The sequence below is a fragment of the Budorcas taxicolor genome, chromosome 23, assembly GCF_023091745.1.
Source record: "Budorcas taxicolor isolate Tak-1 chromosome 23, Takin1.1, whole genome shotgun sequence".
Classification (NCBI taxonomy): domain Eukaryota; kingdom Metazoa; phylum Chordata; class Mammalia; order Artiodactyla; family Bovidae; genus Budorcas; species Budorcas taxicolor.
The window spans coordinates 23,802,243-23,828,828 of record NC_068932.1 but is presented as its reverse complement, the minus strand read 5'-3'; the positions used below and the strand labels follow the sequence as shown (position 1 = coordinate 23,828,828).

At 53.9% G+C, this 26,586-nt stretch overlaps 1 protein-coding gene across 2 annotated transcripts in view; it reads left to right on the top strand.

Moving 5' to 3' along the window:
• Window positions 1-26,586, top strand: part of SH3PXD2A (SH3 and PX domains 2A) — a 246,450-nt gene that overhangs the window by 158,314 nt on the left and 61,550 nt on the right. For both annotated transcript variants that reach the window (XM_052660700.1, XM_052660699.1), the window contains exon 6: window positions 7,184-7,212. In XM_052660700.1, the coding sequence (XP_052516660.1) occupies window positions 7,184-7,212 (29 nt within the window). The remainder of the gene's footprint in view (window positions 1-7,183; window positions 7,213-26,586) is intronic.

Genomic DNA, 26,586 nt, shown 5'->3' with positions numbered 1-26,586 from the left:
TAGTCTCTCCCTTTGTCTCGGGGGCTCTTCCTGGCTTTGCCTCTCACTCCAGGAACCCTCACCGGCAGGATGGCTGCCTCCTTTCTCCATCTCCTCCTTTCTCCTTTCCTGCTTCTCCTGCCTGTGCATCCTCCCCTTGCACTCCAGTCCCCGGTGGACCTCGACGTGGGGAGCTCTCTGGGTCAGGATGTCAGTGGAGCTTCATGAGCCCCGGCCAGCCACTTAGGCCCTCAGGACCTCAATCTCCTCATCCACAAAACATATTAACACCACCTCTGCCCACTTCAGAGCTGCTGCTGCTGCTGCTAAGTCGCTTCAGTCGTGTCCAACTCTGTGCGACCCCATAGACGGCAGCCCACCAGGCTCTGCCGTCCCTGGGATTCTCCAGGCACCGCAGGGCAAATATCTGTTCAAGAAAGGGAGGGGAAGCATGTGCAAAACCAGGTGCCCCAGACACAGGGCCTGTTAAATGCCTTTCCCGCCCCCTCACTCCAGCCTCTCCCTCTTTTCTGTATCCAGCACCAGCCCCTTCCCTGGAATGTCCGGGGAGGGAGCACAGCATGTCTCACTCACCAAGAGAAATGAAAGGGGCAACCAAAAGGAAAGCTGGCCTCTCTGAGCGCCATTAGCACAATCATCGCTTGGTTCGGGGCTCTGAGCATTTGCCGCTCCTTGGAGGTTAGATGCATTCCAATACATGAGTCCAGAGTGTGCCAATTCCTGCGGATCAGTGTCACCTTGAAAATGTGGCTGTTTCTAGACGAGCCCTATTCAAACACTGTGTGTACAAACAGGCTTTCCCTTTGTGGACGGCACTTGACAGACAGCCTGGTTAGGTGTCTGAAAGCCTGAAACTGCAGAGTAGTCTGCACTCGCCCCTGCGTGGTACTGTGCCACCAGCATCGTGGTGGGGTCCTTAAGGAGAAGTCCCTTCCTTTGGTTTTAGGGGGTTCTGCAGCGTCCAAGTTCAAACAGGACTTTGCCATTTGGGTAGCAACAGAGGTGGGGTCAGGGCCAGGGGTGAGAAAATAAGCATTTCTATAGCATTTTCTGTGCCGGGCACTATGTGAACCTCTTTAAGAGCACTGTGTGTGTCATGCTCCCCAAATCCTAATGGGTTGCTACAGTTACTGTCCTCCTTCTATACACAGAGAAATAGAGGTTCACGAGCTAAAGGAAGTAGCTCAAGATGACCACCCAGCCAGCAAGTAGCAGAAAGTTGAACTGGAATCTGCTTCCAGCACTTTCCCTCATGCTGCAGACAGCAACATCCTAGGTGAACTGTTTATATCACACAGGCTGCAGAGTGGGAGTTCCCTGTTTAAATAAGGGAAGAGTGTGATGCTGGGTTGGAGGAACCCCACCCTTTTTCTCCAGCCAGGCCTGACCTGAACACCATCTGGTGATCAACTATCCTGGTTTGTCTGTGACATTCCCAGTTTGAGCTCTGAGAGTCCTGTGTCGCAGTTTTGCCCAGGATGGTTGGTCACTGTGGCCTTGGTCACCCCCGGACCAGTTGCAGAGAAGGCCGAGTGGCCTGACGGAGCCATGTCAGGACAGCCTGGGAGGCCGTTTCAATTACATTAGCTTCTGGCGGCACTGGAGGGAGACGCCAGCCTCGCCTCCCCTCCCTTTCTCCCTTCCTGTGACTCCCCAGGAGAGGGTGATTCAGCAGCAAGTCGGAAGCAGGCTAGACTGTGACCTACCGGGAGTGGAATTGCCAGGGGCGTGGGGGCTGTCAGCACCAGCTCCGGGCAAGAACTGAGCAAGGTGGGGAGGGGGTCTTGAGTTGGTGGGAAGCTGGACCTCTGATGGAGGGTCTGCTGTGCTGCCCAGGCCAGGACTGATTGCAGGGCAGCAGGAGGCGGGAGATCCCTGCCTCTCCCCACCCCGCCCCATGCCCTGGTATGTGAGGGATGGGGGAGTCTCAGCCACTGGATATCTAAGCTGCTTCTCAGCACATTCAACGGCTAAAAATATGAAATGGCTTTGCTAAAAGGTGCCCAACCGGAAACCTCCAAGAGGTTTCCTATCAGGGCCGCCCCTACTCGGGCTGGAGGCCAGACCCTGTGGAAGGAGTCCTAGGCCTGCCAGTCCCACCATCCAGCCCCAGCCTGGGCCCCGCATGCCAGGGCCTTGGCCTCCACCCCGTTAACCCATGTGCTTCTCAGGCCTCCAGGGCTGGCATTGCCCTCCTCCCCTGCACCCACTGGTGGCAGCATTTGGGGGTTGGTCTTGACCCAGAGAAGGCCCAGGTTCCCAGCCTCCGTTCCCAGCCTCACCTACTGACTGTGTGACCTTGAACATGTTGTCCAGCTTCTCTAAGCTTTGCTGTCCTCACCTGCCCAAAAAAGGAGACCACAGGATTCAGGAGTCCTTGAAGGGAAGGGCTCATCCTCTAGTTGAAGGACAGGCTGGCTGGGGTGGGTTGCGGGGAGCGGGCAGGGGTTGTCTGGAAGCTTCATTGGTACCTCAAGCTCATTGTTCTTACTAAGCAAGATTTTCCTGGGGGTGGCTAGAGTCCCAGCGGAGGTTGTGGTACAGGGGCTGGAGTGCCCCCTGGCACCACTGCTGCCTACAGGGATTTCAGTGATTGAGCGGAGACTGTGCTGGACCTGGGGTTCTCAACCAGCAGCCTTGGGGCCTCGTCCAAGATGCAGACACTATGTTCATCAGCTCAGGGGTGGGGGCCACATCTGAACTTGTAACTCCGGCTCCCCAGATGAACCTGTTGAATGCTCAGGTTGAGAATTGCTGATAGGGCCTGGCACAGAGTGGCCTCAGCAGCCGTGAACTATGTCCCTCTCCCACTCCTGAGCCTCGACATGCCCCCGTCACACGGTAATGACCTGCCTGTCTCCCCTTGGGGGCTGTTGACAAGCTCAAAGAGAATCATGGGCAGCGCAGCTGCACAAACAGAGTGGAGACGATGCAATGACCATCACTGCGAGGAAGCCACGCCCCCCCCATCTGGTCTGCTGGCCGCCAGGGGATGGGCAGTGGGCCACTGTGGTCCCCGGGCCAGAGGCTTCTCCTGCAGGACCAGCTGGGAGGTGGTGGGGCAGGGGAGGGGAGCTGATTCTGGCCCTCCACTCTCTGCCCTTCCTCAGGCCCTACCCAGCAATAAGGCCTGAGAAACAAAGTCTCTCCTTGGGAGATGCAAGTCTGCTGGGCTGGACGTAGCTGCCATGTAACACTCTCCTCCTCCTCGCTGGGAATTCTCCCCATGGCAGAGCTTCCGTGGGTACAGCCAGGCACTTCTACACAGGGTCTTCCCCGTCTCCATTCTGCCCCAGGGAGCTGACCCTGGCTCTGGCCTTCCTGGACTGACAGGCCGGGGACAGGGGCTAATGGGAACTCTCCCACCTGCCTTTTGAAGGCAACAGATTCAGCAGGTTCCCCATTATCCCCCACCCGTGATGCAGTTTCATGGGGACAGGGGAGCTCATAAACCACAGCCCTTCCCCAGCTTGGATGACCCCGGGCAGTGACCAAACCTCATCTGTAAGGTGCAGATGAGAGAACCTCCTTAGTGTGGACGTGAGGATTGAAAGAGGCTCGGAATACTGAGGAGGTTCTCAAACAAGAGGGCTGGTGGGGAGGGGGAAGGGGATGGTATCAGAAATGGAGGTTCCTGGGCCTCAGCCCCAGCATTCCTACTCACAGGCTTCTGTGGGAAACCTATGAGCCTAGGAAACGGGGGTCCCCTCATCCTAGGCTGTGGAGGCAAAGCACCTTGAAGCTTAACAAATGGCCTCAAAGCCCAGGTCACCACCTAGACCCCCAGGATTGGAGTCTTGGGGAGTCCAAGAAGGTGACTCCTTTCCCAGTGAACCTGCTGTCCTTCCTTCTAGTAGACTCCCTCTTTCCAGCCAGCAGACCTAGCTGCCAGTTCGCTTCGACTAAAGCTGGGCAATTGGCATTTTCTTTGATCCCCAGGGAAATGAGCATTTGCCCTGGTCTGCACATAGATCACCATCTAGCCCTACCTGAGCATTTAATAGACCTGTCTTAGGGGCTCTCCTGAGGACTGGTGGATGCAAGGGTGCAGTTCAGTTCAGTTCAGTCGCTCAGTCATGTCCGACTCTTTGCAACCCCAAGGAATGCAGCACGCCAGGCCTCCCTGTCCATCACCAATTCCCAGAGTTTACCAGGCTTTGAACTTGGACCCTGCAGAACCCCCTAAAACCAAAGGAAGGGACTTCTTAAGGACTGCAGCACACCAGGCCTCCCTGTCCATCACCAACTCCCGGAGTTTACCCAAACTCATGTCCATTGAGTTGGTGATGCCATCCAACCATCTCATCCTCTGTCGTCCCCTTCTCCTCCTGCCTGCAATCTTTCCCAGCATCAGGGTCTTTTCCAATGAGTCAGTTCCTCACATCAGGTGGCCAAAGTATTGGAGTTTCACTTCAACATTGGTCCTTCCAATGAACACTTAGGACTGATCTACCCTTAGGATTGACTGGTTGGATCTCCTTGCAGTCCAAGGGACTCTCAAAAGTCTTCTCCAACACCACAGTTCAAAAGCATCAGTTCTTTGGTGCTCAGCTTTCTTTATAGTCCAACTCTCACATCCATACATGACTACTGGAAAAACCATAGCCTTGACTAGATGGACCTTTGTTGGCAAAGTAATATCTCTGCCTTTTAATATTCTGTCTAGATTGGTCATAACTTTCCTTCCAAGGAGTAAGCGTCTCTTAATTTCATGGCTACAATCACCATCTGCAGTGATTTTGGAGGCCAAAAGTCTGACACTGTTTCCACTGTTTCCCCATCTATTTCCCATGAAGTGATGGGACCAGATGCCATGATCTTCGTTTTCTGAATGTTGAGCTTTAAGCCAACTTTTTCACTCTCCTCTTTCACTTTCATCAAGAGGCTCTTTAGTTCTTCACTTTCTGCCGTAAGGGTGGTGTCATCTGCATATCTGAGGTTATTAATATTTCTCCCAGCAATCTTGATTCCAGCTTGTGCTTCTTCCAGCCCAGCGTTTCTCATGATGTACTCTGCGTATAAGTTAAATAAGCAGGGTGACAATATACAGCCTTGACATACTCCTTTTCCTATTTGGAACCAGTCTGTTGTTCCATGTCCAGTTCTAACTGTTGCTTCCTGAGCTGTATACAGATTTCTCAAGAGGCAGGTCAGGTGGTCTGGTATTCCCATCTCTTTCAGAATTTTCCACAGTTTGTTGTGATCCACACAGTCGAAGGCTTTGGCGTAGTCAATAAAGCAGAAATAGATGTATTTCTGGAACTCTCTTGCTTTTTCCATGATCCAGTGGATGTTGGCAATTTGATCTCTGGTTCCTCTGCCTTTTCTAAAACCAGCTTGAACATCTGGAAGTTCATGGTTCACGTATTGTTGAAGTCTGGCTTGGAGAATTTTGAGCATGACTTTACTAGTGTGTAAGATAAGTGCAATTGTGCAGTAGTTTGAACATTCTTTGGCATTGCCTTTCTTTGGGATTGGAATGAAAACTGACCTTTTCCAGTCCTGTGGCCACTGCTGAGTTTTCCAAATTTGGCATATTGAATGCAGAACTTTCACAGCATCATCTTTCAGGATTTGAAATAGCTCAACTGGATTTCCATCACCTCCATTAGCTTTGTTTGTAGTGATACTTCCTAAGGCCCACTTGACTTCACATTCCAGGATGTCTGGCTCTAGGTGAGTGATCACACCATCGTGATCATCTGGGTCGTGAAGATCTTTTTTGTACAGTTCTTTGTATTCTTGCCACTTCTTCTTAATATCTTCTGCTTCTGTTAGGTCCATACCATTTCTGTCCTTTATTGTGCCCATCTTTGCAAGAAAAGTTCCCTTGGTATCTCTAATTTTCTTGAAGAGATCTCTAGTCTTTCCCATTCTATTGTTTTCCTCTATTTCTTTGCACTGAACGCTGAGGAAGGCTTTCTTATCTCTCCTTGGTATTCTTTGGAACTCTGCATTCAAATGGGGATATCTTTCCTTTTCTCCTTTGTTTTTTGCCTCTCTTCTTTTCACAGCTATTTGTAAGGCCTCCCAAGACAGCCATTTTACTTTTTTGCAAGGGTGCAGGGAGGGGCTGAAGGCAGGAGCAGGGGCAGGGGCAGGAAGGCGGTGGGGACAGGACTGGGAGGGAGCCTGTGGCTGAGCCTGGGTTAACTCCTTGCTGGAGGGCAGAGCAGGCTCCAGGCTGGAGCAGACCAGGGCAGGTAAAGCTGTTAACAGATTTCCCAGGTGACACAGTGGTAAGAATCCACCTGCCTATGCAGGAGACTCAGGTTCGATCCCTGGGTCAGGAAGATCAGCTGGAGTAGGAAATGGCAACCTGCTCCAGTATTCTTGCCTGGTAAATTCCATGAACAGAGGAGCCTGGCAGGCTACAGTCTGTTACATACCTCTGGTCTTCCAGCAGTTATTTCTAGCGACAGGATTTGAACCCAGTGCTCACTGGAAGTTTAGCCACCATACCTGGCAGTATGCTTTTTCTACCCGCTGTTGAATTCCCCGGATCCCAGCCTGAGCCTTTCTGGTCAGCCTTAAGCCTACAGTCCCTATTCATCCATCACCACTGCCTGGCCAAGGGGTGCAGTTGGAGGGAACAAGGCACAGTGTGACTTAAGGGACCCATGGGTCTAGGGTGGGGGTGGACTTCCTTCAGAGGGTCACACCTGCAAGGGGAGGATGTCAGGCAAGACAGGTGAAGGAGGTAACATTTCGATCGTGACTTTAAAGGCTGAGTGGGCAAAGCACTGGGAGGGAAAGTTTGGCAGGGGTGGGGAGCGGGCTCCCGGTGCGCTGCAGGGCCTGGGTTCTAGCGACCACTCCCCGGGGCCTCAGTTTCCCTGTTAACGAAGTGCTTGGAAACCTGCCTCGTCCTCCCCCATCGGAGTACCGGGGAAGGTGCCTGGGAAAGGGCGCGAGTGGCCCACCGAGCGGGGGCGGGGCGGGGGTGCGGGCGGCGGGGCGGGGCGGGGCGGGGCGGGCCGATCGCGCCCGGAGGGGAGGCCGGGCAGGCGGGGGCCCCCGCGGGCTGGCGCGGCGCGCAGTGCGTGCGGCTGCGGAGCGCGCGGCTCGCCGGCAGCGGGAATCACATGAGCACCGGCCCGCGAGTGCCCTGCAGCCGCAGCGCAGCAGCCTCGCGCCCCCTCACGACCCTAACCATGTCTGTATGTTGTTGCTTCTTTTTCAGAGACTACGGCAGTTCCAAGAGGAAATCAGGTAAGGGAGCCTCCGGTCGTTCTTCCCTCCAACCTTCCCTCCCGCTTCGTGCACGCGCCTCTCTGACCCTGCGGGGGACTTTCTGGGGGCTTGTCCTCGCCCGTCTGCCCCGTGGTCCTGCTCCCTTTCTGTTGCCCCCATCCCCAGCTCCTGCCGCCTAAGACCTCTGGTACTCGCACCCCCTCCTCCCTCCGCGTCCCTCGGGTTCTCCCCGGTGCTGATGGAAGTGGGATCATGGAGAGTGGGGGCCCTAAGCCCCCTAGGTCCGCGCTGCGTGTGCAGCCGGATCCTCCTCCTGGGGCTGCGGGGCCGACTGCTGGGCACTGCTGGGATTTCTCCCTGGGTCCTTACCGCGGTGCGGCAGCCACGGAAGGGTTAATAGAGATGCTGGGTTTTCCCCGTGAGAAGGTGAGATCCGGGAGCAGGGCGTTGGGGGGTGTTGGGGGTGGGGGGCAGGGATCGTGCCCGAGTGACTGTGAGTTTCTAATGCCTGAGGAGCAGCCTTGCCCTTCCTCCCCGGACTGTGAGCGCCTGGTCCACGCTGCGGGGGTGGGGGCTCTGCGCGGTGGCCCTCGGAGACCGGGTGGTAGGGCACTGACCTGCCCCGGCATTGGCCCAGCAGGTGCCAGGGCTCACCCGGAGTTTGCGAAGGGGGTGGAGACAGGGAGCGGCGGGGCAAGTCCTTGGGCGCTGTGTGTGCTGGGCGCTGTCCGCTGGGGTCAGGATTCTCGCGGGGGGGGTGGGGGGACGAACTGGGCAAATGCCTGCACGTGGGCGGGGTGCAGTTAATTGGGGGAGGGTGGTCCCTTGTATTTAGGGATGAGTGTGTACTGGGAGTTGCCGGAGGGAAGGGATTGGAACGATCTGTGTTATTCCTACTTATGGGGGTGGTGAGTTGTGGGGGTGGACAGCCGAGGAGGGCGGTTCTGGCCCTTGGGGGTGTGGGAAGTGTGGAAGAATAGGTGGCTCACAGTAGCGGCTCACCTTGTGGGCAGGTACTTGTGTCCAGGCGCTTTGAACCCTGGATCAGTAGAGGAATATGCCTGTGTGTGAAAGATGGGCTGTGAATTGGGGTAGCTGTGATTGCATGGTGTGTTTCTGAGTGTGGCTTCCTATGTTTTGTGTGTTTCAGTGTTTGCTTGTATGTTAATTGGGATGAGGAAAGATGTGTCCTATATAGAGGGTGTGTGTGGGGGGGGTTGTGTGTGTGCACGTGGGGTTTCATAGTTGTGTGCGCTTGACAGGTGTTCACTTGTTAGCTGTGTGTGCCAGTGTGTTGGCATGTAGCCATTTGTGGGTTGGCGTGTGTGCTTGTGTCCAGCTGTGGGATAAGACACATGTGCACACATGCCTGTCACCTGGGCAGGGGTGTTTCAGGTGTGCACCCCGCTGTCCGCTGGGGCGTTTCCTCCGTGAACAGGAGGCTGAGGCTGCCTCATGAACGTGAACTGCAACATCTTCTCCCCGGTCCCTTGTAGCCAGAGCCCCAGGTCGGGTAGCCGGGAAGGAGGGGCAAGCCTGGGAGCAGCGCTAGTGGTAAAGAGCCCACTTCCCAGTGCAGGAGACTTAAGAGACGCTGGTTTGATCCCTAAGTTAGGAAGATTCCCTGGAGGAGGGCATGGCAACCCATTCCAGTATTCATGCCTGGAGAATCCCATGGACAGAGAAGGCTGGAGGGCTAACAGTCCATAGGGTCTCAAAGAGTCGGACATGACCAAAGTGACTTAGCACACAGGTACATCCCCTCGTCCCCAAGAAACTTGCCCCAAACCTCAGAGATGCAGTGACTGGTCGAGCCTGGGCTGAGATTCTGGCACCAGTTTCATGACCTCTCTGCCTCAGTTTCCTCATTCCTTAAAAAAACAGGGATAATGATGCTCTCTGTCTCACATGTAGAAGATGCAAGAAGTTAATGCAGTAAAGTCCCTAGGAGACAATAACCGCTGGAGAAGCATGATTTATTGTTGTCTTCATCACTTTCTGAAGCCCTGGGACCCCCTGGTGAGTCCCTTCTCTACTCTCAGCCTCAGTTTCCTCCTCCGTAGAGTTGTGGACTGGACCAGATAGCCTCCCAGGTGCTCTGCCCTCAATCTCTGAGCCTCAGAGTCTATGGTGCTTCCTAAGCAAGGCAGGGCCCCACCCAGGGAAAGCTTCCCCGGTTTCTCTGCCTTCCACTCTCAGGCCACGAAAAGGATGGATGGAGAAATTTAATTTATGCTGCTGTGCTTATCATAATGGCCACTTACTGTCATGGTTAAAAGAGTCAGCTCTGGAGCCAGACGGCAGGAGTTTAGAGTCTGGCTGTTCAGACCTGGGGCATTCCTCCTACCCTGTCTGTGCCTGCCTTCCTCTCTGTAAACTAGGGATACTATTCTTACCACCTTGTAGAGTTAATTTTCTGGGTCAAGTTGACTGGGCTGCAGTGCCCAGATATTTTGTCAAGCATTATTCTGGATGTTTCTGTGAAGATGTTTTTTGAATGAGATTAACTTTTAAATCAGTGGACCTTGAGTAAAGCAGATTACCCTCCCTAATGTGGGTTGGTCTCATCCGATCAGTTGAAGGCCTTAAGGGAAAGACCGACCTCCCCCAAGCAAGAAGGTATTCTGCCAGCACCTTTGGACTTGAACTGCAGCTTTTCCTTGAGTCTCCAGCCTATATGCCTACCCCCAGCAGATTGTGGGCTCATCAAGGCCCCGCAGTCACATGAGCTAATTCCTCCCTCTCTTCTTTCTCTCTCTTTCTCTATCGATAGTCTGTTTTATTTATCTGGAGAATCCTGACTAATACACAGCTCATGGTTATAATGAAAATTACATCAACTTCTATATAGAAGTCTGCCTAGAACACTGCCTGCACCCTGGACAGTTCTCCTGAAGTGCTAGCTACTATTATTATTTAGTGAGCACCTAGTACGTACTGGAGGACTTCCCTGGTGGATCAGACGGTAAAGCGTCTGCCTACAATGCAGGAGACCCAGGTTCGATCCCTGGGTCAGGAAGATCCTCTGGTGAAGGAAATGGCAACCCACTCCAGTACTCTTGCCCGGAAAATCCCATGGACAGAGGAGTGTGGTAGGCTACAGTTCATGGGGTCGCAAAGAGTCAGGCATGACTGAGCAACTTCCCTTTCACTATGTACCGGCTACTTGATATATCTATTTCTTTATTTCCTACTCAGAGCCATGTTGCATGGTGGCTCATGGGATTCCCATTTCACAAATGAGAAGCTAAGTCTCCAAGGGTGGCTGCCTGGAGTCTGTGGCAAAGTGGGGGTCTGAGTTCATGTTTGGGGTTCCACTCTGCTCTGTGATGAAGCTCACGAAGCTTCCCAGGGTGACTCCAGTCAGCGATGTTTGCATAAAGAACACAAATGCTTGTTGCCTGGCCACCTCTTGTCACACTGTAGTCCCCAAAGCCCCGACTCATCCTCAGAGGATCTCCTGGAGGGATCTCCTATGGAGTGCAGAGCCAGGACTATGAGGCAGACCTGGGTGAACAGGAAGAAAGTGCTCAGACAGAGGGCAGGCTCACAGAGGAGGCAGGACTGGAGACTTTGATACCCAGAGGACAGTGTAGCCTCAAATTCATCTCTGCTCCTTCCCTCCATGGAACCTGCTCCTTCTCACACCTTCCTCCTCCCACCACCCACCCTGTTGCTCAAGCCCAGCATCAAGAAGTCATCCCTGACTCCTCCCTTCCTCTCACCTGCCCACCTGACCTCCACACCCATCCCCTTCTCCCACCTCCACCATCACATCTGTTAGAAGCCCTCTTCATCCCTCAGAGGACCTCAGCGTCCTCTTCAGCCTGTCTGCTCCCACCGTTGCCCCTCCACACCTTTCTCCATGCCAAAGAGTGAACTCCTCCAAATATGGGTCAAATAAGGTGCCTTTCTGAACCCCTGATCCCGGAGAGCCGTGTGTGCTCTGGCCCCTGCCTACCATCCCACCCCGGGCTCCACCCTTGCCCCTGCCCCCTCCTTCCCACCCAGCACTCTCACACCTGTCACCGTCCATTCCTGAAATGCAGCAGGCCCATTTCTTCACATGGTCTGTGCACTTGCTGGTCCCCCTGGCCTTCATGCTGTTCTCTGTTCTTGCACATGGCTGGCCCCTTAAGATTTCTGCTCAAAGAAGCTGCCCCATGCTCCACTATCTAGCTGCCCCCCTCAGGTCACCCTGCTTCTTCCCTGCATGTTGCTGACCACACTCTTGTTACCTTGTGGGTTTTCTTGTGTTATCTGTGTCCCACCACCTTGAAAGCAGAGACCTTGCTGCAGGGCAGGGCCTGCACGGGTATCAGGAATCCCTGGTGCTGGTTGAAAGCCAGGTGGATGGAAGAAGGCCTGGGTGCATGAATGACACTACAGGTCAGGAAGGAGAGTTGCTGCGGCCTCAAGTCAGGGATGTTGTCTGGAAAGAGGAGGAGTTTTGGTGATTAGGGGTGGAGAGCCGGGCCTTTGCCAAGTCAAGACACAGCGCTTGCACACAGGTGGGGGAGCAGGACCCAGCACTGCAGGAGACCAGCTACTGCAGCTGCCCTTATTGAGCACCAGCTGTATGCCGGTGAAGTGTTGAGGTGACCAGAATGTGCCCTTCTGCCCTAGAGGGGTTTGCAGTCCACTCTGAGTGATGAACTGCGCAGTCAACAATGTACTGTTGGACAGGGAAGCGAGGAAGTGGCGTGGTTACCCAAGGAGGAGCCATCCAGGCCAAGCGCACAGCCAGTGCAAAGGCCCAGAGGTAGGAGCGTGCTGCTCTGCCTGCTCAAGGCATGGCCGGGAGGCCTGTGGCTGGGGGGAGTGGAGGGGAGGTCAAGGTGTTAGGGGGGAGAGCAGAGATGTGGGAGTGGGGCAACAGCTCGGACCTCATCAGACCTTCTAAGGGTTTCGGCCTTCACAGTGAGAAAGATGAAGAGCCACTGAGGCGTTCTGAGGAGAGGGGACATGATCTGCCTTAGCTCTCGGAACGGTTCTTTGTGACCAGTGAGTAGAGAGTCAAGGGGAGGAGACCGGCGATGAGGGGGCAAGGACAGCAGCGGAGGGCAACGTGGGCCGTGGGGGTAGCTTATGCCAGATTGCCTGGACTCCCATTCGCAGCCCCGTGACCTTGGGCAGATCTCTTCACCAGAGCTCCATGCCCTCACCTCTTCTGTTGTATTGGCCGGATTCAACTGGAGAAGCCAGACCCATAGGAGCTACTGTATATTACATTTCATGCAAGGAACTGGCTTATGCAATTGTAGGCCAGTCAGGCAAGTCTGAAACCCAAGAGCAGGCTGGGGTTGCAGTCCACAGGTGAAATTTCTTCAGCAGTAACACCTCAGCTCTGCCCATTAAAACATTTCAGCTGAGGGACCCAGGGCCCCTCAGAGTATCAAGTGTAACAGGTGAAAGCCAGCTAATGTTGAACCTGATCACCCCTGCATAATATCTCCCGAGCCATTCCTGCATGAGTGTGTGGTTGGATAACTGGGGATCGTAGCCTAGCCCGAGTGATGGGCACGCCCTTGAAAATGGAGTAGCGGCCACCTGCAGGAAAGTGCAGTTTCGAGGGCGTGATGCAGTTAGAGGGCTTTGTGCCGTGCGCAGCAGTAGGCTGGGCCAGTCGGCGATTGGCCTCCCCCAGGTGAGCACTGCTGCAGGAGACCCCCATCCCCGAAGCCCCCCCAGCCACCCACCCAGAGCAGGGCGTTCTCTTCAGACCTGAAAAGATGGGCTGGGGCAACTTACTTCTGGTAAATTGCATGGCTCCAGTTCCGGTGGCTAGGAAGTTCCACCAGGGGGCGCAGGCGTCCACGGATCCTCTGGGATCATCCTGGCCCTGGGATTGTGTCTGAGGTCGCATCCCACCCAGGAGTCCTGTGATGAGCTGCTGCTCATTTAAATTCAAATGAGGTTGCTCAAGTGTGTTGCAAGTTTGTTCTTTTAGGTCAGTTGATGCTCCTCGTGAAATCCTGTTTACTTTATGCTTTTCCTTGGAAACTTGGCGAGCTCACCCAGCTTCCATTTTAGTACCATACAGGTTACATCATTGGATGAAGTTCATGAGATCAGTATTACTGTAGTCTGATGACAGAGAAGCGTGTCACCTGGAGTTCAGAGTTTCTGTTTTGGTGTCAGGCAGGGTCTGAGCTCCTGCTCTGCCATGTGTTTGCTCTGTGACTGGCAAGCTGCTTGACCTCTGACCTCATGCCTTCATATGGAAAACGGGGGTAAAAATAGTGCTTGCCTCTATGAATGGTAAGGATTGAATTAGCAGGGGGTGGCGCATAGCATGCTCCCAATGATAGCAGCTGTCATGATTATTCTTTTAATTATTGATAGGTTCAGAAAGGAAGGGGATTTGAGAGTTAAAAAGGACCTGGCTTGAAGCATAATTTTCATTCTGTGAGCTGAGGCTCTGGCCTCATAGGAGACAGAACTTAGTCTCAGAATATTCTGTAGAGTTAAGACAGGCTCTGGAGCCGGAACACCTAGTTCTGTGTCCCAGCTCTGCCAGCCATGTGGTCTTGGGCAAGTCCTTAACTTCCCTGTGCCTCAATTTGCTCATCTATGAAATGAGTATAATGATAGCGCTTCAACAGGTTGTCTGAGGCTTGAATAGGAGTTAATACATGGGAAGTGTCTGGTACAAGAGACACCAGTGGTTAAGCCATTTCTGAATAGGAGCAGCTCTTAAGCAGGAGAGACTACTGACTTTGGCATTACTTCCTGCAGGAGAGACTCCTTTCAAAGTGGGAAGGCTGTGTGTGCAGCATCTCATAGTTGCCAGCCAGCCCCCCGATAACATGGGCAGGTGGTCTTATCCCCGTTTTATAGACCAGGGGAGGTAGGTCCAGGTCACCTAGCCAAGTAGACAGGATTCAAATCTGGTTCTTCTGATTCAAACCTTTTTCCACTGACGTCTGTTCCTTCCTGAGACCCCAGGGATCCACAGAGAGCAGAACTGGGCTCCGGAGACCGCTGGCAGGAGTTCCACAGACTGGGTGAGGGCCTGCCCCAAGAGAGCCCCCAACCCCACTGCAGTATCTGTAGAGGGGACCCGTTGGGCACAAGAGATTCTTCATGAGGTAAAGGGTCCCTTTGCAGGCTGTGACTAGTATCCCTTCATTTCTCTTTGTATGAATTGGGTCTTTAATAAGGTGAATTTGGCTTAAAGCAAAACCTGCCTGTAGGTTCTGACTACTATAAAAAAACAGTCAGCCCTCCTTTGACAGAGGAAGTGACTAAGAGAGGGGCCGCTGCCTTCCCAAGGGGAGGGGCAGGCAGAACCTGGCTTCCTGCTCATGGCACTCCCACCAAATCCTGGAATGAGGCAGGGGTGTGAGGAGGGCCAGGGTGAAGCAGAGAAAGCAAGTCTGTAAAACCTCTGGTGCCTCATCTTCCCCTGGGACGAATGCACCCCCACCCCACCCCACCCCAGGACACAGAGTAGGGCCAGCCTCTCTCAGACCCTGGCCCACCCTGCTTACCAGCCGCAGAGGAAGAAGGGCAGAGACAAAGCAGATGACAGCAGCTTTCAGTCCTCCCCTGGAGGCTTTCATTTCTTTTAAGTGATTACCGGTTCCTGGCCTCATGGAGGTCACAGCTCAACTGTGAAAGCAGGATGTGCTCCAGGATTCATTGATGAATGAGGGCCAGGAGGGGTTGTGATGCATGGGAGTCAAACAGAAGGGGCTGGGGTGGGGTGGGGGGGCGGGCACCAGCCAAGAGGGGAGGGGCTGGAGATGTTTGCTGGAGGATGGAAGGGGTGGGTATGAGCAGAGAGTGGACCAGATACTCCTGTTAGAAGAGCTGGGTCTGAGCAAGGACTCTGAGTCTGGGATGTGTTTGAGAAGTTTGAGGGAAGAAGAGGTTGTCTAGCCTGGCAGACATGAAGGGCTAGGAAGAGGAGGAGGGCAGGAGATGCGTCTGGAAAGGTAACCTGGGAGAGTATATCAGCAAGCCTTTTCCAAAGCTTTATTTTCTGCCCAAGCCATCCATCCTCAGGGAGAAAGGCCCAGGCTGCTTGGAGAACACGGCCAAGACATTCCTGGCACCCTCCGACGGCCTGTTCCAAGAGCGAATGTGTCTCGTGAAGGCATTGCCTTCTGACGCATCTCGCCTGGGCTGGTGTTTTTAAATAATTTTTATTTGTGTGGCTCTGGGTCCCCAGCCTGATGTCACCCCTGAAGTTCAAAGCCAACTAATTGGGAATGAAGGAGGCTGATTGGTTTGGCAGTTCCACCGCCAGCCTACGTGGCAGTGATGTGATGGAGAAAGTGTGTGTCTGGCCACAGGCAGTGTGGTCCCACTGCCCTACCGGCCTGGACACACGGAGCAGGGGTGGGGGAGGGGAGGGCTCCCCGAATCCTGGGAGGACATATCTCATACCTGGGAAGTGAGGCAACTAGCGGGTGGGTAGCCTTGATCCCCTCCATCCTGCTTGCTCGGCTTCTTTCTGCCCCTCAGTCCTGTCAGCTGACTTCTCTTGCTGGAGTGATGGGAAGATGGTCTGGAAGGGGACAGCATGTGCTAAGGCCCAGGGGTGTGGCTGAGAGTCCTAGCCTGCTTGTTGAAGCACAGATTCTCAGACCCAGGTCTATCATTGAATAAGCAGCTCTGGGGATGGCACCCAGAAACACCAGCCAGCTTTGATGGGCTCCCCAGGTATACCCCGAGATCCAGGCTAGGTTCAGTTTGGGATGGGTCATCCATATGGGTTGATGGCCATATTCAGGGTAGGCAGAGAGTGAGGGGGCAGAAGGCTTGGACCCCCAGGGTGGACTGTGACTCAATGGGGCTGCTCCTGGAGGGTGCATTTGGTCATGTCCCTGGGGTGAGGGGTGGGGGCAGTTAAGAGGACAGCTTTGTTTCCACAAGGTCTTCTTCTTCAAGGGAAGAGAAGCCCACATTGTGGTCCAGCAAATCCCCGCTTGGGCTTTTTGGTTTATAAACATGTGACAAAAGAGGCAACATTTCCAGTAACGACAAAGCCAGTGGAAAAACAAAGATTCGGGGGAAATGTGCATTACTTATTGTGTTAGCACCTTTTTCTGCTCTGAACTTTGCTTTGTTTAGAAACAGAAATGTGGCGTGTGTAACTCAGTTGGCTCGTGACATTTTTATAATTGGTCAGTCCTGAAATGTGGCGGCAAAGAAAAATTTTCCAGCGTTTCAGCGAAACTTAGACTTTTGCGAGGAAAAAAAAAGTGTTTTTCCCCAACTTTTTCTGCTTTGCCCCCTGGATCTTGTCATCGACACATGTGACCCAAGCAGCTGGTAAGAAGATGGATTTTGTTAATATTAGAACTGCATTCTTGTACCAGGAAAACCAAGCCATGTCAAAAATTCCCTTCACTTCCCCGTGCTCATCCTCTTCAAGATGCTTCCTCCTGATGCTGCATTTGGCTAGTGGATACAGTGGTGCAGGAAAAGCCCCCCGCAGGTGTCTGCCTTTCCTGTTATCCAGGGTCTCCCCCTTGGCCCTGGGCTACCTTAGGCTCCCTGAGTGTTGGATCAGTGTGTCAGGGTTGGGTGCATAACTGTTCCAGGCAGGAGGGTGAGGTCCTTGCAACACTGTGATGACAGCTAGTGAAGCCAAATTAAGACTGTCTCTGTTGGCATCAGCTCCCCTGGGGAGACCTTGCAAACAGGGCAGGTTTTAACATCCTTTGTCCCGGATCTGTCCAGGTCAGGCAGTTTCTCCTTGTCTGCCTCCTGGTCCGCATGGTCTGGCCACACACTGTCCCTGCCTGGAGCCCAGTGGCTCTGGGAGCCCTCTGTGAGTTCCTCACTGGCATTTGGTCACAGGGTTCTGAGTAAGAGGGCCCCTTCGTCAACTTCTTCAGTGACCTCAGTTGCCCTCTCTGCTCTAAGCCCAGGGCTCCGCCGACACTCATGGCAGCTCTGCCAGAGGTGGAGGTGGGGGAACCCTCGAGGGCTAGCTAGATTGGTAAGAAATGAGTTTCCCGATGGATGCTGGTATCAGGCTCCCTAGGATTGGGTGTTCCTGCCCGACCTCGAGCTGACTCCCTGGCACTGGCTGTGGCTGTCATGTAGATTTTGTCCAGTGAACATCTCAGGATCCCCTCTGTGCCAGGCCCTGTGGTCCAAGCCCAGGGATACTGAGGTGGGCATCCTGAGGTCTGGGTCCCGGTTGGGTCGGGGAGGTGGGAAATTAAGCAGCAGTTACGGTGTGATGTCCAAGTGCTACGATGGGGGGCAGGGTGATGGAGGGAGCCTCCCCCGGGAGGCATAGATCTGCTTGGGGGTGGGGTGCCGAGTGAGGCCTTCCACCCTGGTTCCCTGAGGTTTTCAATGAGTCAGCCTGGAGGAGAGGGAGAGCAGCCTGCAGAGGCATCTGGGCAGGCTCAGCATTGGCTGTGAGAGCGCTCCACGTCCTTGCCACTGGACTGGGGCACATCCTCCGTGTCCCCCGATACCTTCTGGGTGGTGCTGTTTCAGAGATAACCACTGCAGATGGTCACTCATTCACTAAAGTTGTTGAAGCTTGAAAAGTTCTGATTTATAAAATAATACACGTGCCTGAGTTGGAGAGAACTTGCCCCAAAGACCAAAGGCCCCTCTGACCTGTTCCTTATTGTTAGCAGGACTGTGGCTTCCAGTGGTCTCCTGGGGGCCACGTGCCCCGTTTCCATACGATTCCAGGGCCACAACACACCCAGCCAGGTGCCCAGCGCTAGGAATGGCTCATTAAATCCCTGACTGACAGATGGGTCTCTGTTGGGGAGGAACTCTTCATCTACTGGGTCTCCCTGGCAGCTGATGGTTGACACGGATTGACAGGGACAAAGAAAGAGCAGCCCTTTCAAGTCACAGGTGAAGACCAGGGGGACCCTGAGAAGTGGCCCCACCTTCCCACACTTGCGCAGTGAGCCACGCCAAGGCTTTCTGAGCACTGGTCTCCTCCCTGGCTTTCCCTCAGAGTCCCAGAGCTGTGGTGCCAAAGAGTTAACTTCATGCTCCCCCAGAGAGCTTGCACACTCCCGACCCTCCCAGCTGCGGCCTCCTGGGCACAGCTCAGTCACGTGAGAGCCAGATGTGGGGATTTCCCAAACTATGTGTGTGTGCGTGTGTGTGTGTGTGTGTGTATGTGTGTGTGTGTATGAGAAAGAGAAAGCATGCATGCATTCGTGTGCACACACATAGCCTTCTCTGTTTACGTGGCATCTGAAAGCTTGGGGGATTGGTCCAGACCCACGCAGAGCAGGAGTGGGATGGGGGTGAGGAGAGGCCTAAGGCTGCAGGCACACACCCTGGGAGGCTGTGCCGAGCTCTGCTGAGCCCTGCTCCCACCAGACATCATAGATAAGCCAGTTGTTTTTGCTCAGACTCCCATTTCCTGCAACATCCATCTTGCCATAGACCATATTGCTCATGGATAATTTTTTTAAATCTCTTTGAAGGGCTTTACAGCAGATGCTGGAAGCCTGCAGCTTCCAGGGATGTTCTGCCGGGCTTGGGGGCCTGACCATGAGTTACCTTGTGCGGCACCAACTGGGCTCAGGGTCTTTCCCAGCCTGAGGATGCCTGTATGTGTCTCGGGCCACCCCAGCCAAAACCTAGGCTAGAGGGAGTGCAGGGCCCTGGGGATCAAAAAGGCCCTGGAGCAGTGGGGTCAGCCAGAACTCACTTTCCCCACGAAACCTCGGGGACTGGGTGCGCTGAATAGATGTCCTTCCATCAGCCACCGGGGACTTTCTGGGTACCGCCTGCTGTGTTCAGCGTGCTGTGAGGAGGCTGAGAGGGTTAAGACCCCGACGGAACTTCAGATCTGGTTGGAGAGACTAGAGACAAATCTTGAAGAACCACCTGCTCTTCAGACGCTTGATAGGACTACAGCGCTACCCATACATTCTAGAGCCAGTTGACACAGTGAACAACACAGAGACCCTGCCCAGGGCAAGATGAGGGCGGCCTGCAAACCTTGAAAAGGGGGTCATCCTCAACCCCTCAAGTGAACTCAGCCCCTAGTCCCTGCTCACTCATCCCACCCCAGCCTCCCCTGACAGTGTCCAGCCAGATGTCTCTGTGAGCCCTGCTCCAGAGGTGGGGTCCAGCAGATGCAAGGCCTCCAGGTCTCAGCCTTGCTGCGTGATCCCCCTGCACCCAGCCCTGCCTGCGGTGTCTGGCTCTAGCCTGTTCAATGGTCAGGTCCGGGCAGCCTCAGTGGTGCCAGGCGGGTGGCTGAGGGAGCCAAACAGGCTCCCCCAAACCTCCATGACCCCTGAAGCAGTCAGGAACGCCTGGGAAAGTGTATTTGATTGTAAATATCTGTGCGCCATCCCTGAGGCTGGAGAGTCAGTGGGTCGTAGCCGGGAGCCTCCAGCTGTGGTAAATGCTCATTAGATAGTTGGCAGTGGGTTCATTGATAATCTGATGGCAGAAGTCCAGTCTGGAGAAAAGAAGGCGTTGCATTTTTTGTGTGGCCCTGGGATGGGGTTGTCAGTGCTGGGCCCATTGCTGTCTATGCCATCTCTCCAGGCTGTTGTGGAGATGGAGCCAGGGGAGGGGCTGGACTGCTGGGCAGGGGCCTGGAGACCCAGCAGCCGCTCACTTCATCTCTGGGCCTCTGTTTCTGCTGTTGCTACTGCCTCATTCTCACCGGCTTTGGCCCGGGGAGCTGGTGGGTGGGAGAACTGGAGAGGGGATATCCTAGTCAGTGGGGGAGGACCACCAAGGCAGGCCACCCCAGGGAGGGGGGGGTGTGGCTGGGATCTGGGAACTCTGAACAGTGTGAGTTTGTGTTTTCCATGCACACCAGTGCCTTGGCGTGGGGAGAGGTGAGGGCCAGAGAGCTGAGGGGGAGGCCATCACCCCAAGGGGCGGCCGTGGGGTCAGGCAGCAGCTGTAGAAGACCCCCCCACACAGGGCCCCTCTGTCCGCCCACAGCGCAGCTGGTGACCACAACACCTGTCTTGAACCGGGAAGCTGAGGGTCTTCAGAGCGGGGTGGAAGGAGGAGGCAGGGCTGCCTGGCAGCCCCCCTGGGCAGCTGCCTTGGCCTCTCTGCCCACACCCACTTGGGCTGGGCTCTCTCTGCTGGCCCCAACCTTGGCCTCTGTGTGGGTGTCCTTGGACTTAGTCCCCACGGGGCTCTGGAATGGCTCCAGCACACCCCCCCACTCCATTCCCCACCTGAGCTGGGAGACTGACTGTTCTCTGACCGCCTGGCTCAGTGGCCAGCGGTTTAGTAGTGCATTCCTGCCCCAGGCTGGGCTGCCCCCACATGGACTCTGGATTCTGGGAAAGGCGGGTTCCAGGGAAAGAGACAGGCCCCTTCCTACTGAGAGCAAAATGAGAGGAATATGGCTGTGTTTACCAAGGGAAGCCCAACAGAAATAAACAAGCCTCCCTTGGCCAATGGCCACGGTGGTGGAACCAGAGAATGAGGTCCCCCGTTTTTATACCCGTTTGTTCCCCATTCCCGCCAGCTTGCCTGGGCTCCAGTCGGACCCATCACTTCTTTGCTGTGGGGCCTTGGGGAAAACCTTAACTTTCTTGAGCCTCACTTTCTATGTTTGTGAAGTACAGATTGTCATCAGGATTAAACTAGATAGTGCCCATCAAACGGTCTTGCATGTTACAGAAGTGGGAAGTAGTATGTTTGTTCTAGCCTCAGCCCTGCCGCTCACTTGCTGTGTGATTTTAGGCACCCTTTTCTCTGGTCCTAAGTCCCTACATGCTCCTTCCAGCCTTGTTTGTTTAGTTCAGAATTCTTTGGCTCAGAACCCTCAGACCTTGGGCAGGACCAGCAACATAATTTATGGGGCCTCTTGTTCATAAATTATTAAACATCTCAAACTGGGGACAGAAGAGTGTTAAATAAAACAAGCACAGGGCGGGTCACACGTCACACTGCCCTGAAGCCAGCCCGGCCTCAGAGGTTGCGGGCATCAGAGGCAGGGCCAAGGGGCTGGGCTGTGACTGTAGCAGCACTGATCCCTTACCCCTCCAGTCCAAGGGTATGATCTTTTCATACTGTTAAGCACTGATGACGAGCTGGAGGCTGCTGCTCACCCTGGAGCAAGCTGCAGAAAGGTATCCCCTGTGGGCAGCAGCTCACACACCTTACACTAAACCGTCCCCAACTTGTACCTTTGTGACTTGGGACTGGAAGTCATGTTTGAGCTATTACTTGCTCTCTGTCTTGGCCATCTCAATTCATGCCATGCTTTTTCCGGATGCCATTCATGCCACTTACACTGTCGTGCCTGTTTCCGCTGCTCTGAGCATGATGACCTATTTCAGGCCCCATATATCATGTAGGTCAAGCTGCTACTTCTTTGTGAAGGCCCGTTAGCCCTGGAGGGCTCTGGAAAAGATTTGAGTTACTTCATGCCTACGACAGGGCACTGCCTGCAACAGGGATATATAGTCTCCTAGCGAAAAAGTAGTTCCTTCTCCTTCTACTATTAAATTACAGGGCTAGTATGGTTCAGAGAGTAAAGAGTCTGCCTGCAATACAGGAGATATAGGGGACCCGGGTTCAATCCCTGGGTCAGGAAGATCCCCTGGAGGAGGAAATGGCAACCCGCTCCAGTATTCTTGCCTGGGAAATCCCATGGACAGAGGAGCCTGGCGGGCTACAGTGTCACAAAGAGTCAGACCTGACTGAGTGACTAAGGACAGTTAGTTGATGGCCTGAAAGCAGTGGCTGAGTTCCCTGGTGGCGTAGTCAAAAAGGGAAAAGAAGCATGTGGCATCCGTAGGCAACTTTAGAAATCTAGCCCTGTGTATAGTTCCCTTGTACAAAAGCAGAGAAAAGACTCGAATACCACAGATATTTAGAAATCCATTCGGGGTTGCAGTGAGGTACGAACAATAGAATTCCCGAAGAGAGAGGTCTTGGGTGTTCAAGTACGCTGAGATACTGCAGAAGGGAAGGACGCAGAGAAAACAGTGGAGTGCTCACTCCCGGCAGGGGTCCAGCTCCTCCTCCCGTCCCGGGAGCCCAGGGCGGGGGCCGTGTAAGCCGATAAGGCGGGTGACCCTGCCCTGGTCCCCCTCAGCCCCTGGTTGCTTTCATTCTCCAAGGAGTTTGTGCTGCTGGCTGTTCTGTGTCTCTCCCACCTGGGCTCACAGCCCACTCTGGATTTATTAGTTTGGATGGGTGGAACTTGCTCTACACCAGGGGAGGATTCCTGGAAGTATGGTTGGAGACTAGATTTGGTTAAACTGAACCCAAATCTCACTGCTCTGGAGTTACTCAACATTAAAAGAAACCTTATTACAAACCAATAGGAGTCCTTCTCCTAACTGAAGTCTACCCAGGTGTTTATAATGTAGTCCGTTTGCATATATGTGTTTGAGGGGAACATCCTTAAAGTTGGGGGCCCCTGAGGTATTGTTCTTTGACTTCTCATAACCACCTGGACTTGACCTGAGTCAGGTTCAGCACCTAAGTGTCAGGACTTGCTGACCTGGTTTCCTCTGGGCCTGGATTCTTGCTGCCAGTAAGCCAGGAGGGGTGGCTGTGGCAGGGACCCCGCCTCCTGTGGGGTGACCTCAGGAGGGACCCTGTCTCCACGTTTCCTGTCTCCCAGGCACACGCTGCTTTCATCACCCGCTTTGTCCCTATCGCCCACTCCCCTTCTGTATCCAGAGGCCTAATTCCTCCTGCTCCGGAACCTTTCACAGGCACTAGGCCACTTTGCTCTTAAAGCAACCCTGGAAAGAAAAAGACGAAGTAGATATTTTTATCACCATTTCACAGAAGGAAAGGGGGCTTGGAGATTTGCTAAATGCCCAGAATCAGTGAGTTAAAGTGGCAGAGAAAGCACAAGAACCAAGATTTTTTAAAAATTCTTGCTCCAGTTCCTCTTTGTCCTATGTGCCACCTGAACTGTTGGCCTGCTTCACTGGAGTTTCATATACTGAGCATGTGTTCAAGTGGTTTTCCCAGGAAAGGCAGTCTGATTCTCTGGAAAGATTTGTTTCAGCTGTGGTGCACTTGTGTTATGGAGCCTAGCGGGTTTCTACTGGAAGAGCTTAGAACATGAAACCAGTATCTTGGAGATCAGTGGGCCCCAAATGCCTGATTTTACAGATTGGCCCAGAGAAGTCAGGCCACTTGCCCAAGGTCACACAGCCAGCAAAACCAGCTGTGCAGATTCCCAGTTACATGCCCCGTGCTTTCCACCAGGCCCCGTGACCCTGTTCTTAGGCCCCTTGGTTCTGTCACCAGAGATGGGGGGTAGAGACAGCAGGGAGGACAGGAAGCAGTTGGTCTGTGTCACTCACAGCTGCTCATTTGGCTGCGCCTGCCTCTTGCTCCTTCACCCTGTCCCTTCATCTCGCCATTTTCCCAGCCTTGAGCCTGCAGCCATGTCTGCCTCCTGGCTGGGGGGGCCGGGTTTGCGAGCCAGGGGCCTCTCCTCCTCGTTCATTGTAATGAGGTGGGAGAGGGGAGCATCCTTCCCACCCTGGGAGAGGGCTTGCTCTAGTGGGCTGGAGAGAAGGCACTGCAAAGGGGGGTGGGATTTGGGGTGGGAGCCACGGAACTGGGTTAATTCTGTGGATCTCGGGGACTGGGAAATAAATCACGTTTTTAAAAGACTTTTTTTTTTTTTTTTTTTAAGACACGCTCGTTTCTGGTCCGCTTCCCATTTTCCTTTGGAAAGAGGAAAGGCCTGCTTATTGACGGGGGAGGGGGTGGGCACGAGCTCAGGTTGTTCCACGTTTAGGCGTGGGGGCTCTGTTTTCAGAGGCCAAGGGACCTCTTCCTGTCCACCGGTCCTGGCCTGCCCAGATGCCCATGCCCCAGAGGCCTGGAAGGGCATCGGACCCTTCAAGATGATGATTGAAAAAAAATCAACCAAGCGGCGAAGGCCTTGTGAGTATTTAGTCCACAGCAGCACCCACTTCTGTCTCCTGGGGGTTTGGAACAGCTCTCCTTCTCTGACAACCTCATCTCCTAGCCTGCTGCTGCTGCTGCTAAGTCGCTTCAGTTGTGTCCAACTCTGTGCGACCCCATAAACAGCAGCCCACCAGGCTCCGCCGTCCCTGGGATTCTCCAGGCAAGAACACTGAAGTGGGTTGCCATTTCCTTCTCCAGTGCATGAAAGTAAAAAGTGAAGTTGCTCAGTCGTGTCCGACTCTTCACAACCCCATGGATTGCAGCCTACCAGGCTCCTCCGTCCATGCGATTGTCCAGGCAAGAGTACTGGAGTGGGGTGCCATTGCCTTCTCCTATCTCCTAGCCTCAGTTCAGTTCAGTTCAGTCGCTCAGTCATGTCCGATTCTTTGCGACCCCATGAATCACAGCACGCCAGGCCTCCCTGTCCATAACCAACTCCCAGAGTTCACTCAGATTCACGTCTCCTAGCCTAGGGGTTGGCAAATCACTGCCCACAGGCCAAGCCCAGCCCACCATGTGGTTTTGTAAATAAAGCTTTATTGGCACACGGCTCACTCATTCCTCTATAGGTTGTAACATCAGAGGTGAGTTGTCTCAACAGAGACCACATGGCCCACAAAGCGTCAAATACTAACTCTCTGGCCCTTTGCAGAAAGTCTGTCGACCACTTCTTTTAGCAGAACACGTCTTCTTGGGTTCACCAGGCTCAGGCCAAATGATTTCGTTGGCTCACTGACAAACATTAGCACTTCTCAAACATTTCCTCCTGAAGAACCCGAAGGAAAGTGCACAGAGTAGTGAAGCCAGCAGAGATACAGAGACGTGTGGGCGACCTGTTAGCTGGCTCCCCCAGGGCTGAGTGGGGCTGGATGGCGCTGGGAGGGGCCTGGCACTAGCTTGCCCCAAGGGGGTGAGGGTGGCCTTACTGGGTGGCAGCCCACTGGGCCTTATCTGGGGCACAGTGGCGAGAAGTCATAGCCCAGCAAGATCTGGCTCCTGACAATGAAGCCCCATGTTCTGGGCCTTATCTGGGGCACAGTGGCGAGAAGTCATAGCCCAGCAAGATCTGGCTCCAGACAGTGAAGCCCCACGTTCTAAACTCAGACCCACTCAGCTACAGCAGTTGAACGCCTCTTGCCTTGGAGTGTATCTGTCTTGTCATGGCCCTACCAGGGTGTGAAAGCTGGGCCAGCTGGGTTCCTGCTATCCCAGGAAGCTTCTGGCTGCTAGGCCCAGTAAGAGACTCTGGCCGCAGGATGCTTGTCTGTGGGTGTAGTTCCCCCAGCATCCCGCTCCCCCCAGTTCCAGCTGACCCGGGCTCTTTGGTAGGCAACTCTGGGTGCCAGCATCTTGGTGCATCTAATATCTTATTGCCATCTGGTTCTCATCCTCATAGCTCCAGGAGTCTGACTTTCCTGCTCCCCAAAAGCTGACCAAACCAAGCTCATGGGATATGCCCAGGGAAGAGGTTCAGAGAGGTTAAGTGACTCTATCAAAGGCACAAAGCCTAAATTTAAATTCAGACAGACTCTAGAGACCTCCCCAGACCTCCCCAGTAGAGTCCCACTTTGTTGGTTTTACAGTGAACTCTGGAAGGGCCAGGCTCCCAGGTCTACATGGGGAGCCCACCCGCAATTGGAAGGTGGCTTGCTGAGCAAGGGAAAGTCAGGTGCTCTAAATGGTGAACAGCTATGAACTGAAGCCTGAACCGGTTTCCCCACAAGAGATGGACACTGTACTGGCTGTGTGACCTTGGGCCAAGTTGCTTAACCTCTCGGGTTCATTTTCTTCATTTGCACAATGGAGGGAATCCCTTATTATTGTAGGTTTAGTGTGAGAAATAGATGAGTCACTGTATGTAAGGTGCTCGGCACAGTGCCTGGTGTACAGTCAGTGCTGTATACGTGTCACTGCTGCGATGACTATTATGCCTGTCTGTCAGGTTGCTCTCCTCGCTGGTGCTGGGCAAGCAGTCCAAGGCTTTGCCTCTCAGACTTGCTTCTCCACATTTCCTTCCCACTGCAGCCACTGCATCCAATGCTATTCTTGCTTGGAACCAGTGAGCAGTTCAGTAGCGGAAGTACCAGCTGGGGTGTCCCAGACCTGGCTCCATTTCTGCTCTACTACTTGTGGCCTCATTGGAACTTAGGCCAGTTCCTTCCCTCGTCTGAGCTCAGATTCAACCCGTGTAAAATGAGGCATACCCAGCTCAAGGACTCTTGAATGTAAACAAGCCACTTTACCCTATAGGTAAACTGTTATCGTGATGCGCTGACCCTGTGATAGTCTAGAAATGTTCACACCATTGATTAAGCTAGGAGCTTTTTTTCTCATAGTGTTACTATTTCACATCTCATGATCTTCGGTTATTTTAGATGCTTTGATTTTGTTCCTCTTGGCAGGAGGATGACTTTTAACCTCATCTGACAGATGAGGAAACTGAGGCCCAGATCCCACATGACTGTCTGAGCCTGTCGAGAGCCCTCATTTTTTCTGGTTTCTAAAGGGCCC